Source organism: Cuculus canorus, chromosome 3, assembly GCF_017976375.1.
Source record: "Cuculus canorus isolate bCucCan1 chromosome 3, bCucCan1.pri, whole genome shotgun sequence".
NCBI lineage: Eukaryota > Metazoa > Chordata > Aves > Cuculiformes > Cuculidae > Cuculus > Cuculus canorus.
Window position 1 is genome coordinate 50,630,329 of NC_071403.1, and position 14,335 is coordinate 50,644,663.

At 36.1% G+C, this 14,335-nt stretch overlaps 1 protein-coding gene across 1 annotated transcript in view; it reads left to right on the forward strand.

The window, feature by feature from the left end:
- Positions 1-14,335, forward strand: part of SYNE1 (spectrin repeat containing nuclear envelope protein 1) — a 320,695-nt gene that overhangs the window by 192,007 nt on the left and 114,353 nt on the right. Inside the window, exons 87-94 of the mRNA XM_054062229.1 lie at positions 755-937; positions 1,810-1,947; positions 2,657-2,842; positions 4,699-4,821; positions 6,913-7,099; positions 8,037-8,176; positions 11,061-11,255; positions 12,261-12,401. Of these exons, the coding sequence (XP_053918204.1) occupies positions 755-937; positions 1,810-1,947; positions 2,657-2,842; positions 4,699-4,821; positions 6,913-7,099; positions 8,037-8,176; positions 11,061-11,255; positions 12,261-12,401 (1,293 nt within the window). The remainder of the gene's footprint in view (positions 1-754; positions 938-1,809; positions 1,948-2,656; positions 2,843-4,698; positions 4,822-6,912; positions 7,100-8,036; positions 8,177-11,060; positions 11,256-12,260; positions 12,402-14,335) is intronic.

The window sequence follows — 14,335 nt, forward strand, 5'->3', positions numbered from 1 at the left end:
CTGAATAATTTTTTGTCTGATGATTGCCTATTTCTAAAACTAGTTGGAAAGGTGTTTCATGAGACTTACTTTATTTATATCACAAAGCCAATGAATTGTTAACACCTTAGGTATAAAAAACAAGCAACTGTAGCCTGTAGGTGAGTGACCAGTCTAAAAGAAACATGGAAAAGCTTTTAGTTTTTCTTTTTAAACTTTTCAGAAACTTTGTCGCTATGGTAATCAAAATCCATTACAAAATTGTTTCTATTCAAAGTCTAGCATGATGCAGACTGCCCCTATGTCAAGATCAAACTATGAAAATGCAAATTTCAAATGAAAATGAAAGATTTCATAGTGCATTAATAAGTGCATTTTGAGTTTGTATGGGTATATTTTAAGACAGCAACAAAATGAAACTCCTTTCCAATAAATAAAAGTCCTTGTCGTGACAATCTGTGCTGACTATTTATTCAGAAAGATGGCCAGGAACAGTTAATGTCACTCTGAAGTGACTCAGTCTTTTGCTGTGGTAGGGAAACGGATTATCCATTTCAGCCAGGAAGTCAGAGAAGAAAGAGTAATAGCACACATTTAAGAGATGACCAAACATCCAGCTATTCTGCCTTCCTGCTTGGACAACCATTGAGTTTCCAGCCAGTACAAAAGTGTAACAAACTATGGAGACTTCGGGCAGGGTATTGAAGTTGCAAGGTGGACTAGAAATGATCAACCTAATCTAATACTTCACTGATTTTCTTGTTTTTCTGTCTAGATCCTTGGTGAAGAGTTGGACAGCTGCAATATAAAGTTGTTGGAATTAGATGCATCAGTCCAGGACTTTGCAGAGCAGAATGTACCGCTGGCTAAGCAGCTGGCTAACAGGATAGGGAAGCTCACTGCATTGCACCAACAGACCATACGGCAGGCTGAGTACAGAGCAGCCAAGCTTAGTCAGGTATGATTTCAAATCCTTTCTGATGTTTCTCTTCACAAGCAGAAGAAGCATGCAAGCCTCTTAAGTATTTCCCTGTTGTTATGAAAGAAGGAGCATTTCTTGGCACATCTGTCCATTAATAGTCAGGGCTTGCATCTCACCTGCATGAGACGCATGGGTGGGTCATTATCATGTGATCTTTACTAAATATAATTGGATGAATCAGAAAAGCAGAGTCCTGTATTTTGGAATAAGAGCAAAGTTTCTCTTTTTGGAAATATGACATGCTGAGTGGACAAAGCAGGCTTTAGAAAAGTGATTTGGGGGATAACATGGAAAGAGATAAATTAAAATAAGGAATGACATAAAAGAGTCTTGCAGTGAGCCATAAACGGAGTAAGAAGGTATTTTGGAACTTATGTGTGAGGCTGAAATACGTGCAGCAAGCGTACCCTCTAGAGATATATATTGGTGTACTGTCCCAGTGTGACCTATATTCTTTATAGTGCCTTTTTTTCACCCTGGAATAGATATGCTTATTACTGGAAGCAGACCTATAAATGCAGAATTAAATTGTATTCGACAGTAAGGAAAAGCCGTTAAAACAATCCCCAAGTTAAAAACAGTAAATTAAATAAAATTTATTTACTGTTTTTAACTTGGGGATTGTTTTAACGGCTTTTCCTTAAATTAAATAAATATTTATAATATAATAAATAAAATAATAAATAAATAAATAAAATTTATTTAATTTACTAAATTTAATTTATTTAATTTTAATTATTTATTTAATTTATGATATTAAATAAAATATCAATTTTATTGATTTTTATTTTACTGTACAGAATTACATCTTACACTTCTTTTTTTTTTCTTTTTTCTTTTATGTCCAGGCTGCTTCACACTTGGAAGAATACAATGAGATGCTAGAGTTCATATTGAAATGGATTGAGAAAGCAAATATCCTAGTGCACGGTAGTATAACATGGAATTCTTCCTCTCAGCTTCGTGATCAGTTTAAAGCCTACCAGGTGATTATGTGAGCTATGAAATTTAAAAGGCAATGTATAAATAAAATTATTTTTCTAAGCAGTGAGTTTTTATTTCCTACACCTTTTTTTGCCTTCTTTCCTTCAAGAAAATAATCTTAAAATGCTAGGGTTCTTTGACTGATTCCCCAAGGTGGTTGTTTTCAAGATTGAATTTAAGATATGTTGTTGGATAACACTATGTGATTCAAAGTTGATCGATGTTTACTCAAGAACATTTGGCTTCATGAACTTTTGCTTCAAAAGTTGTTGTGGATATGGACTTAACCAATCCCACAGAACACTTCAGTAGCTCTTTTTCAGGCAGCTTTAGTGAGAACTGACCTGCTATAACACTGCACCTAAGTGCTTTCTGTTGCTTCCTATTCGGTACATCAGTCTTCCAGAATAAATCCTAACTGTAGATTGTGTATATTATATTTTTACAGCCAAGTGTTTATAGCAAAACACTGAAATGAGTGTGTTATATATAGCTGCTGAAGCTTTATGTTTCACGGTCTCCATCAGCTGAAGCACTTCTGTGTACACTAAGAATTAAGCATACTGCCCAAGCCTTATTGGAAATCAGTAGAACTTAATCATATGCTTACATGTGTAGAAATTGAAGAGTTTGCAGACCAGGAATATACTTAAAGGTGTGTTTAATCTGAAGTTCAACCCTGGCATTCAGTTTCTTCATATCTTCATCTAGACTATGCTCGATGAGTCTGGAGAGATTCATGGTGATCTTGAGGCTATGATGGAGAGGATTGAGTATCTGGCAAGTGTGTACTGTACTGAAACAATGTCACAGCAAGTGCTGGAACTGGGGCGGCGGACAGAGGAGTTACAGCAAGTTATCAAAGCGCGGATACCAAGTCTCCAAGATGCTGCCAAGGTAGACAAAAGCAGTTTTTCTAATGCTAGCTGACAGCTAGGGTGGTGTGTACATCATCTTTCTAAGACTATTAGCAGTTCAGATTATCTGTGGTCTATGGAGAGAACGATTGTGTTGTCTAAAGTTAGATGTCTTGTATCGTTTGAGATACTGCCTTTAGGTGCTCTTCCAGATGGAGACAAGAATCTTGCGGGTCCTGTCATATCCATCCCATTTTGGATGGATCATGATGTGTCTTAAATGACATGGAGTACCTCTGTTTAGATACTTCAAAAGTGTCTCTATTGGTACTTATACTGTGCCGTGTCCTTTTTTCTCTTACAAGATAACTAAAGCCTGGTATCTATTAATTCAGATCAGTGCTGGACCAGACCAGGATTCCATAATGTTAGACTTACTTCTGCAAGGGAGTGCAATGAGGAGAATGAATGTGCTTTTCCATGTCCCTGACATTTTTGTGTAGCTCTTCCATATTATATTATATTTTTAATGTAAATATGTGTTATGCCTATGCAACACCTGAGAGCATACTAAACTGGTACAAGACACAGGGAAAAACACAGAAGTCTTTTCTACTTGGTCTTACCTCGAGGGCAAGAAATTTTACCTTTAAAAAAAAAAAGAGGATGCAGTAATTCAGGGAAAAAAATGGAATGGTATCATTACTATATTTATAGTTTTTTTCTGCTTTCACCTGCTACAGCTGCACGCTATTGATTAGGAAAATACCTAAAAGCCACTAAGAGAATAGACTGTTGTAAATTGTTCAGACAATCACGTCTAAGGTTGAAAATGGTCCTCCATGTTTTACTCTTTGATAACATTTATAAGACACAGTACTGCAACTGTAACAGCCATAACAGTGTAACAGAGTGGTTTTGATGAAGATTTTTTTCCAATACAGAAGCACAAATCAGTAAACCACAGTTTATGACTTGAAGACTTTTCTAAATTTTTTTTTTTTCATGTAACAAGCTGGAGATTTGCTTATAAGTAAGCATAGCAGAAGTGAAACTTAGTAGCTTCAGTTCTCAGGGAAATATTGGAACAATTGAATAAACTCTTTGTAAATTTTTATAAGAAAGATTAATAAAAGCCAGCACAGATTTATGAAGAAAGAAAATCATATCAGAAGTGTCCAATTTATAATAGGCTTTATAATAGGCTTTGTAGATAAATGTACAATATGTCATATATCTTGACTTTAACAATGTTTTACATGATACTGTTCTTAACAAAGTTAATAAGCTTATCTAGTTGAAAATACATTAGGTAGATGTAAAGCTGGCTGGAAAACTTACCTAGTATGTAATTATAAATGGTTCACAACACAAAAAGAGGGGATACATCAAGATGATGTTTGTAGTGTTCTCTCTTGGATCTGGTACTTACTCAATATTCCCATTAATGGTTTGGGTGGTGATTTAGAGCTCATGGCTTTTGGGATGCTTGGGCAACACCAAATGTACAGGGACAATCTGAAAAAATATTAGTTTGTAAAGATAACACAGTTATCTCGCATCTTATTACAGGAAGATGACTAGAGAACATCTTGAGTTGTTTTCTCAGCCTTAGACTTTATGAAATTAGCTTTATAAAGTACATATTCTATTTCAAATTGAGGAAGTACTTAGAATAAAAATGCTGGCTTTGAGACCTCTTTTTCTAGACTGTCATTTGACCAGTATTTTTATCCAGTAGTTTAAATATTTAAAATTTATTGTTAGAAGTATGGATTAGTTTTGGAACTGTATATAAAGGATGTAGCTACAAGATCCAAACAGATATGTTTACAGTGATTTTTTTTTTCTTTTTTTTTGCTTATTCGTCCCTGATTCATATTTTTTGTGTTACAGGACATGAAGAAATTTGAAGTTGAGCTGAGAGCCCTGCAGACTGCTCTGGAGCAAGCCCAAGCCACACTGACTTCTCCAGAGCTTGGGCATTTGAGCTTGAAAGAACAACTTTCTCACAGACAGGTGAAAGCCTAGGACCTCAAAGTTAGCACTTGAGTAGCGTGAGCGTACATAAAGAATAATGAATGTTCATGAGACCAGTTGTGGTGTTTCTTAGATGGGTCATTGTTTCACAGTCTTGCCCCAAATTACTACCAAGGGAATAAAGGGTGGAATGGGAAAAATCATTCTCTCCAAGGGAATTGTTGAAGCATATTCCTTTATGATTCTGTTCTTAGGCTGATGCAATTCTGAAAAATGTGTATCCAGTCCAAGTCTAATCTGTATGGGTAATAATAATAATAAAGCCCATTTCTTATCTGGTGCTTTTAATCAATGCGTTCTTAAACTACTTCCAAAAGAAAGTCTGGATTGTTATCACCATTTTATAGATAGAGATGCGCTGAGATAGTGTGTTGCTAGCTCCCTCAACAGTCAATGGGAAAGCTAAGAGAAAATTCAGTCTCCTTAAGCCCTATTACTTTTTTGTATGTTTACTTGAATTACCTATGTAAGATGTTGCTGCTTTCTGTATCGCACTTGGCCTACTATAGAGATTTGTCAATTTGTTATTTTTGGTTTGAATGTCATGATAAGAAAAATAACCCAAGTTATAAGTTTCTGAGTTGATTAAGAAATATTTCTGACTTCAAGCTAATGTAGAGATTTAACCGTCCTTGTCAGCTGGTAAAAACTAAATGTCAACAGATCCACTTTATAATTAAAATCTGCAGGAAAACATATGGATGAAAGGTAAATTTGCAGAGCTTTCTCTCTTGATAAAAAATATGCAGTCTTTATTCTTGGGAATTGCAGCAGAATTTCAGAATATGGCATGGAAGTGTATAAGTGAAACATATCACCCAACATAAGAGTAAAGGAATATGAAGCATACGCTGTTGTATCTATGTTCTTCGTCTTCGTCTAGAAGGTCTCGCAGTACGACTTTCTTTTCTACAAAAAGAGGCTGTAAACCCTGCTCACATGTTTCACCAGACCTGAGAGGGAGTCTTGGCGAGTGCCTGGCTAGCATGCAGCTCCCAGGCTACCTCTGAGTGCCAATTGCACAATAAAGTCACTTATTTCCAGCAGTATGGGGTCTGCTAAAGGAAAGGTCTCACCAGTGATGCACAAGGAATAAGTCATTATACCAAATTTCTGATTATCCACCATATGTCATGAAGGCATAGGAATAAAGAGCAAACTACAATCCTCTCATCAATATGCACTTTAGATCCACTTAGCTATCTTTCTGCACATTGTCTGGGAGAAGGAAGACGCCAGTCTCTTGATCCGTGTTTGCCACATACATTGTCTAGCTGTTTTTTATCTATTGAACTTAAATCCTGTCTAATATGCTAAGGCATTTTCTAACATGCCTTTTTTAAAAAAAATAAAAATACTTTTCTGTCTGTGAGTACATTAAAATTCCCAATGAAGATAAGAATGCTGATGAAATCTGTCCTTCAGTCATTGCACTTAGACCCTTCTCAGGCATGTGAACAGACATCTTGAATGAACATTGTGAACAGAATAGAGACTATTAACAAAGGCATCTAGTGCATGATTTTTTTAAAGGAAAACATTTCTCTATAGCTGTGTTTTTTTCTGTGCAATTGCCTTTTGAATTTTAGGCAACATTTTTAACAGTGGTTCGTATTTTCAAAGGAAGACTGTGAATACAGTGGAATTTATTTGCTAGTTTGAAAATGTTTTGTGTCTCAGCAGGCAGTTCTGCTTACATTTTAATGTTAACATATATGTATATATAAATTACTCCTATGCTTCTTTGTTTTGTAGATTTTGGAAAGATATTTTTTTAAAATATATTAACAGAAATATTTTAGACATTTAGAAATAGGTACTACTATGCTTTTTAATTAATTATTTTTATTTCTATGATATGGGGTTTTTTTGCTTAACTAGTATTTAAAAGAATGCTGATTTCATGTTTAGCAAATGGAGACAAAGTATGACTGGATTATACTCAGTTTAGAAAATAGGTACTCAAATTTGTTGTTTGTTGTAGTGTTTGAATTAATTCTTATTTTACTGTATCACGTACTCTGGGAGTTCTGCAAAACTGACTTATTCTGGCACTGACTTTGTTTCCAGCATCTGTTATCTGAAATGGAGTCACTGAAGCCAAAGGTTCAGGCAGTGCAAGTCTGTCAGAGTGCCCTGAGGATTCCTGAAGAGGTTGTCACCAGCTTGCCGATGTGCCACAGTGCCCTCCAACTCCAGGAGGAGGCCAGCCGCCTGCAGCACACTGCCATTCAGCAGTGCAACATCTTACAGGCAAGTGCAACTCCATCCCATAAGTTACCCTGAGTAAATTGAATGGTGCCATACAAACTGTGATGAAAACAGAATCTCGTATCTTTGTGCATTCCTCTTTTCTGCTTCAGTTATTTCTGACTCCACATTTTAGGGATTTTAACATTTATAATCATGTTGTTAGTTGATTTACTCATCAGACTCTCATCTCAGTTCTTCCTTGAGAATACTCTCCTTGAGTTTGCTGTGTTTTTTTGTAATGCTGGTAGGATTAACTAGACAAATGTCTAATGTACAATTGCATATTACTTTTATAATTTACGTGCACATTAACATGTGCGTGTAACATTAACATGTTACATTAACTAATGTAACTAATATATCTTCATAACATCAACTGTTTATAATAATTGCATATTAACTACTGAATTCACTAAATATCATTGTACGATAAAAATCGTGATTTTTTTTCTCTTTATTAAAAATGTATGTATATGAAGATGTCCCTGGCCATTGCAGGGGGGATGTGGACTAGATGACCTTTAAGGGTCTCTTTCAACCCAAATGATTCTATTATATATTTGCTTTCTGATTTTGGAACCATTCAGCATGCATTATATTTGCATTTTCAAGTCTTGCTAAATACAAGAAAACCAAGTTTTGCTCAATTGCTTGAATTCATACTTAAACACGTAAATGATATTCCCAAAGAAGAGAAAAATCATATGAATGGTGGGTTTTTTTGGTAAATATTTAAATGGATTAAACCACTGAATTCAGTACAGTTCACAGTATTTCAGAACGGACTTTTTTCCTGACTATATTCCTGCTTTACTGATTAGATGAGAGTACAGGACAGATGTTGTTTGCCCTACTTCAGAAGGGAGATCAGTCATGCTAGGAATAAGTAAATACTTATTTTCATGTAGACAACTCAATATTTTTTTCCCCTGCCTAGGAAGCAGTTGTTCAGTATGAGCAATATGAGCAAGAAATGAAACATTTACAGCAGATGATAGAGAGTGCCCATCGTGAGATCCAAGACAAGCCAATAGCAACGAGTAACATCCAGGAACTCCAGCTCCAGATTTCACATCATGAGGTATGACAGCCAAAATGCAACAGCATGAGCTCAATGGCAGCTCATTGACCCCAAAAAATAAGCAACTGTCATAAATTAGCTGAGTAGCTTTTGAGACTTGCTTGAAGCTAGCTAAGCAGATAGACTTAAAACCAGATAAGAAGCTCATGCTGTTGGTATGATGTGGCTTATTAAATTGGTTTTTTTCAGTTAAATGTATCCTAATGTCCAGACAACATTATGGCAAATGAAATGGTAATGCATAGTTATGGGACAGTTATTTCTTGGGATAGAAAATGCAGTATTTCTCTCTGTGTGTCACTTTTGGCACCAGATGGCACCATTTCTTTACCTTTGAATTAAAAGCTATCTGCTATTATATAATAATAACCTGGCGTTATATGTGTTGCTCATTTTCTGTCCAGTTATTACAAAAGTTACATAGTGTAAACACACAGCAGATTGCTTAAACAAACACTTCTGTCTTTTTAGTAGTGAATTAAAAATGCTACTGTTCTCTATTCAAAAGTCCTGGAACAGCAAATGCAGGAGAATTACTTCAGCAATATGCAGTAATATGGCTGGAAGGTAGGACTGCTGCTGCAGGGAGGAAGAAACTGCAAATAGGGCAGCTGCCAAATAGGCAGGCTTCATACTTGCAAACTTTCCGTGTTTAAGGATAAGCAGATTTGAGAGACTCACATATGCATGTTTTGGCTCATATTTTGTCTGCTAAATACCTGTGGGAAAGCATAGCATAAAGGGGACACATTGGAGTGTATATTTTTATACTACTTCAAAACACAATTCTGTCAACATACTTATTACCTGTGTTATTAATTTAAGTAAATATAACTTACAATATTCCCTGTTGAAGCCTGCATGAACAAGAACTTAAAGGGACATTTGTAGCAGCTCTATTTCGAATTAAAATAAGAGGAAGAAAGTAAAAGTACACCTTGATTTGTTGGAAACTGTATGTATGCATGTATGTAACCAGTTAGTGAATCATGTTTCTTTAGATTTTCAGATAAGAATGTGGGCAACTATCTCCATACCTGTGAATTATTTTAATGGGTAATATAGTACCTCATAGGACATTGCTTTTATAAATTGCTCTGTTTTCTTTTTCCGATCTCATATTTGCCTTTTTTTACTTGCCTGTCTTTTCAGTTGAGAGAGGTATGCTAGGTACTCAGTGCACTGGACATGAATGCCACAAATGTTATTGCAACTCAGTAATGTTGATGGAGTTGAGTGTATTGAATAATAATAAATTCCCATTGAGCCCTGGAGATGCCATTCATTGAGCATTGGTGAATGACTGACACTTATGAAAAATAGCAGATAACTATTCCAGCTGCTAGACATCAAAACTATGGTGTGATTTGATTGCAGTTTGTGGTTCGATTGCTCTAGTTGATTGTTTTATACTCAAGACTTTGCTTGGTTTCCAAAGTAAACCTTGTAGCTCCAAGAGATCTTCTTTTATTGCTGATGTGGCAGATGGTGACCAGGTACCATTGAAACCCAGGCAGTAATGTGTCATTTTCAGTCTTTGTGATGCTTCCATTTGTAACTCTATATTTCTTGGTGGGACTACTCTGCAGTGTGATTTTGCGGAAATGTTTTCCTGAAAATCTTATACAACCCCCCAAAAATCTTTTACCAGCCTAAAGCAATAATCTTATTTACTTTTTAGAAGATATTGCAATTTATTATTGCACCTCCTAGATCTTGCAATTTCTGTTGCTATTTTTGCTTGAAAACCTGTGCTTGCAGAGAAATAAAAACAGATATGTAAATAAAGCAGAGATATGTATTTCAATGAATAATCACTGATTTAGCAGGCAAGCTTACAAATGTTTCTGCTTTATAAATTAAAATTCTTTCTTGTTACTGACCCCTAGGGAGAAAGGAACTGACTTTGACAGAAATATGAAAGTCTTCACTCTTTTTTATTTTAAATTTATGAATTTTATGCTTTGAAGCCAGATGGGATGCACTAGGCAGCAGTACAGAGAAGACAAGTCAGTTTCTAAGATTATTAATTTCCATCTTTCTTCTCTGACTAAACTTGAACTTATGGTAGTGTTTGTCCATGCAGATAGACAATTTCGTCGCCATAAAAAACGATATTTTAAAATATACTCTGCTTTAGGCCAGATTCTCCAGCTCTTTTTTAAAGAAACTACTATGTGCAGCTCAGCTTTTAAGACTGAAGGCTTACACAAAACCAGAACAAGATTAAAATAAATTTGCCAAACGCTGGTAAAAAGTTATCCAGTCTGCATTTAATCTTATTACGTGACTGATTGTTCATATCACATTTGGTCTTGTTAGTCCCTGTGAGTTATTGTTCGAACAATTCATTCTTTCTGTCGAGAGCTGAATGGGGCATTTTTTACAGTCGTGGTTACCACATGACCTCATTTCCATGGCATGCACTGTGCAGAGAAGCTTCATCTTCCTTAGATAAAATGAAACAGAACAGGGGAAAAAAAATAGGACAGGAGGAGGGAGAGACATTCCCCTTTGCTGCAGTGTGAACCGTATACACTTTGTGTTAGGTTCCGGCTGGATGCAAGTGTGAGGTGTCCCTCCCTCCCGTCTCTGATTATCATACACACAAGAGCTCTCTGCCACACTTTGCTGGTTTTGCTTCAAAGCTCTCGGCTCTGCGGTTTAGCTGTGTAGCCAGACGCAGCCTGACTTCCCTCCACTATCAACATCCTGCTTGTCAGCTAGTGCGGCAGCTTATGCGGGCTTTCTGAGAGGCAGTGCTATGATGTTATTGGCTGGACTTGGAGGGGAAATCTTGCCTTTGCCACGGAAGCTGAAATGCTGCTGGTCCTTTAGCCTTTATTGGCTGCCTCTGCATTAGGGGAAAAAAATGTTTCCTCAGGAGCTGGCACAGAAGATCAAAGGATACCAGGAGCAAATTTCTTCTTTGAATTCGAAGTGCAAGATGCTGACAATGAAAGCAAAACATGCCACCATGCTGCTGACGGTGACAGAAGTGGAGGGGCTTTCAGAGGGGATGGAGGAGCTGGATACAGACCTGCTCCCAGCACACCCCACTCATCCCTCGGTGGTTATGGTAAGAAATGCATTGGTCTCGGTGCTATTAATCTAAGCAGCTTGCTTTTGCATCATTGCAACACTCATGTATGGCAAGTTGATGCAGCTTGCAACTACATTTTGATTTTGAAATGGCCGGAGTGGGGCAAGACAACAAGCTACAGCTTCCCCTTCCTGTATGTTGCTTCATATGAATTTTCAAGACTTGTTGATTAATAATGGAGTTATTTAACAGACAAACACCAGTGCAAGTTATCTGTAATAATATGAAAATGTAGACTTTTTTCGTATCTGTCTGCATGCAAGAGCAAATGCCAAGAAACTACTGAATTGCACGAACAACATAAAACCAGAACAAGTATTAGTTTATAGAATATTGTGGTGTACAGGTTTTACAGACTATATTTTAAAGTTCTTGTATGGTTGATGATAATTGATGTGATAATTGATGGTATGCTGTTTTGTGCTGGAAATGACAGCTGGCTAAATACTGCTATAGTCCTTACGTCTGAATTACTCTGCTTTTGTTTGTTTCTAATTGGATCTCGTTACAAACATACCGCTTATGCTATTGGGACTTTTGCCTGAGTGAAAATAGAGTGCAGATTTCAGGATTTATCACTATATAAGAGCATTGAAGAAGCAAGAAAAATGTGTTGCTATTTGATTGTGTGTGTTTTATGTTTTAAGTCTGTTCCTTGCTTTTCTAACCAGGCTTGGGTACTGAGACAAATACCTCATTATTCTGTAGCAATCTGTAATAGTTCCATATGCAGCACTGGTTGTTTTAGAAGACATTTAGGCAAACCCTAATCTTTTAATAGAGTTACTTGCTATGTGTTCTCTTAAATTTATTGGAGTACAGGAGAATGTGTTCATATGAAGTCAATTCATATTAACTAAATAATTTCATCATAATTCTGGCAATGTCTTGTTTTTCTTGTTTTGATATCAATCTAAGTAAAACCTAAGTTGAGGTAACTGATTTTCTTCCTGTGCTCTGGGATTGCTTTTCCTGTGGCAGATGACTGCTGGTCGCTGTCACACGCTGCTGTCCCCTGTCACTGAGGAGTCTGGGGAGGAGGGAACCAACAGTGAGATTTCTTCTCCACCTGCCTGTCGCTCTCCCTCACCTGTGGCTAATACAGATGCTTCTGTTAACCAGGTACCTCCCTCTTGGCATCTATTCAGCTTTTCTCTTAGACATGCATGGTTCCATTCCACAGGTGGTTTATTTAATCCTCTGCAATAACATTTACTTGTAACTAAAAGGAGCTGAGGCTTAACCTCTAACCGAACTGAACTTTCAGGTTGTAATTCAAAATGGGTACAAATATTGACTTCTCAGTTTAAAATGTGTGAATCTGTTTTTACTGTTTGTCACTATTTTTAAAAATAAGTTCCAAGTAGCAATTCCAAAGGTCTTCTATGACACTACTATTTTCTATTTATAACCTAATATTTACTTCCTCAGTAATACTCAATGGAACCTAGCATCTGAGAAAAATTGTGATTTTTTTTACTCATCATAATAAAAAATTGCATTATGTCCATATCCATCTATCTTACCATACCGCTGGCATTGTAGCATTGAAGTCACAGTCTGGTATCTATCACGTAATACCATTTCAAGTGTTAACTTCCTTGTATTTTATTTCATATACTGCTCATTCCATCCTTTCCATGACAGTCTATTTTGAGTGCTAATGAGGCAGATCAGTGATTTCACTGAAGGTAGATTTTATATCACAACAAGGCTCTGGGACTTCTAATAGGAACAAGTGTACATCAGTATTGATTAAAATGCATGGAATGAACTAGCATCTTGAGCATCACACACATGAAAGCACATATCAAATGTTAAGCCTTAGAAGATTAGAAATGAGCTTTAGGAGTAGTCACCACTTCACTGAATATCATGTTGTGAGTTTTGTGGTTGGTTGGTTTGTTGGTTTTACATTTATGCCTGCTTCCAAAATTGATAAAAGGTAGAATGTGTTGTGTTGCATTGCTGAGTTGAATTTGAGAAGTCTGAGCAAGGTGCCCATTGATTCCTTCCACTAATTTCAAAGATGCATGTGAAGCTATAAAAGTTGTTAAATATAAATGATTTGTTTTCATGAGCTAATATAAGAAAGAATACTAAAGTAAGATAGTAAAAATGGTGACAAAATCTTCTACAGTGTGATAAAGAAGTTATATAATGAACGAGAAAGACTTTTCTAGTGCTCTATCATTTCAAATATCCAGAAGTTTCCCAGTAAAGTTTACTTACAGTAGAAAGGCAGCTATGTATTTCAGCAAGAAGTCTTATGACAATGTCCATTAGTGAAGGGGTTAAAGAACCATTAGCAACTTTCTTCCTAATAAACAAATCCAATGTCGCTTCACTACATTTCTCCAAAAGTGTAAAACCAGGCTGACAGCTCCAGGAATTCAAATAATGACAAAAACCCAGTGAAGATGGTGTTGCACTATGAGCTGACACCAAAATGCAAGTTTTAGAACCTGTAATTTATTAGGGTATAATTGAAGAAAAAGATCGTCTTTCATTTAGGAGATCTTTGAAAAAAGTAAAATTGCTGGTGTAAAAATTATCTTAAAAACTTACAGATGAAGGTTTCTTCAATGGTTAATGTTGAAATTAACTGCACATGCTAAACTATAAACGGAAGAACATTCCAAAATGCAGTGGTTTTCTTACAAAATGCTTTGGTTCACACTCACGTGAGATTAAAACTAAAGAAGCTGTGAAATTGTCAGTGCTGATCATGAGGAATGCCTAGGCAGACTTCAGCAAGAAGGTTGGTTACAAAAAAAATCTAGAGATTAATGAATTAGGAGCTTAAATGTAAGTTAAAATATTTTTTATTCAGTAAGAGAAATAATTTCTCACACTAAGATCACTTGCAGGAACTTAATCTAGCCTTTGGAAAAAAATTAAAACCTCTTATGAAGTGGGGGTTGAGTAGAGGAATGTTGAATGTTACGAGTGTTTTTACATTTAATTCCTAAGAATCTCTGTACAGTCTTTCTTCAGGATTTCCTAACATCTCTTAATGGTGAAGTGTAGCTGATCTGAATTCAAACATCCATGCA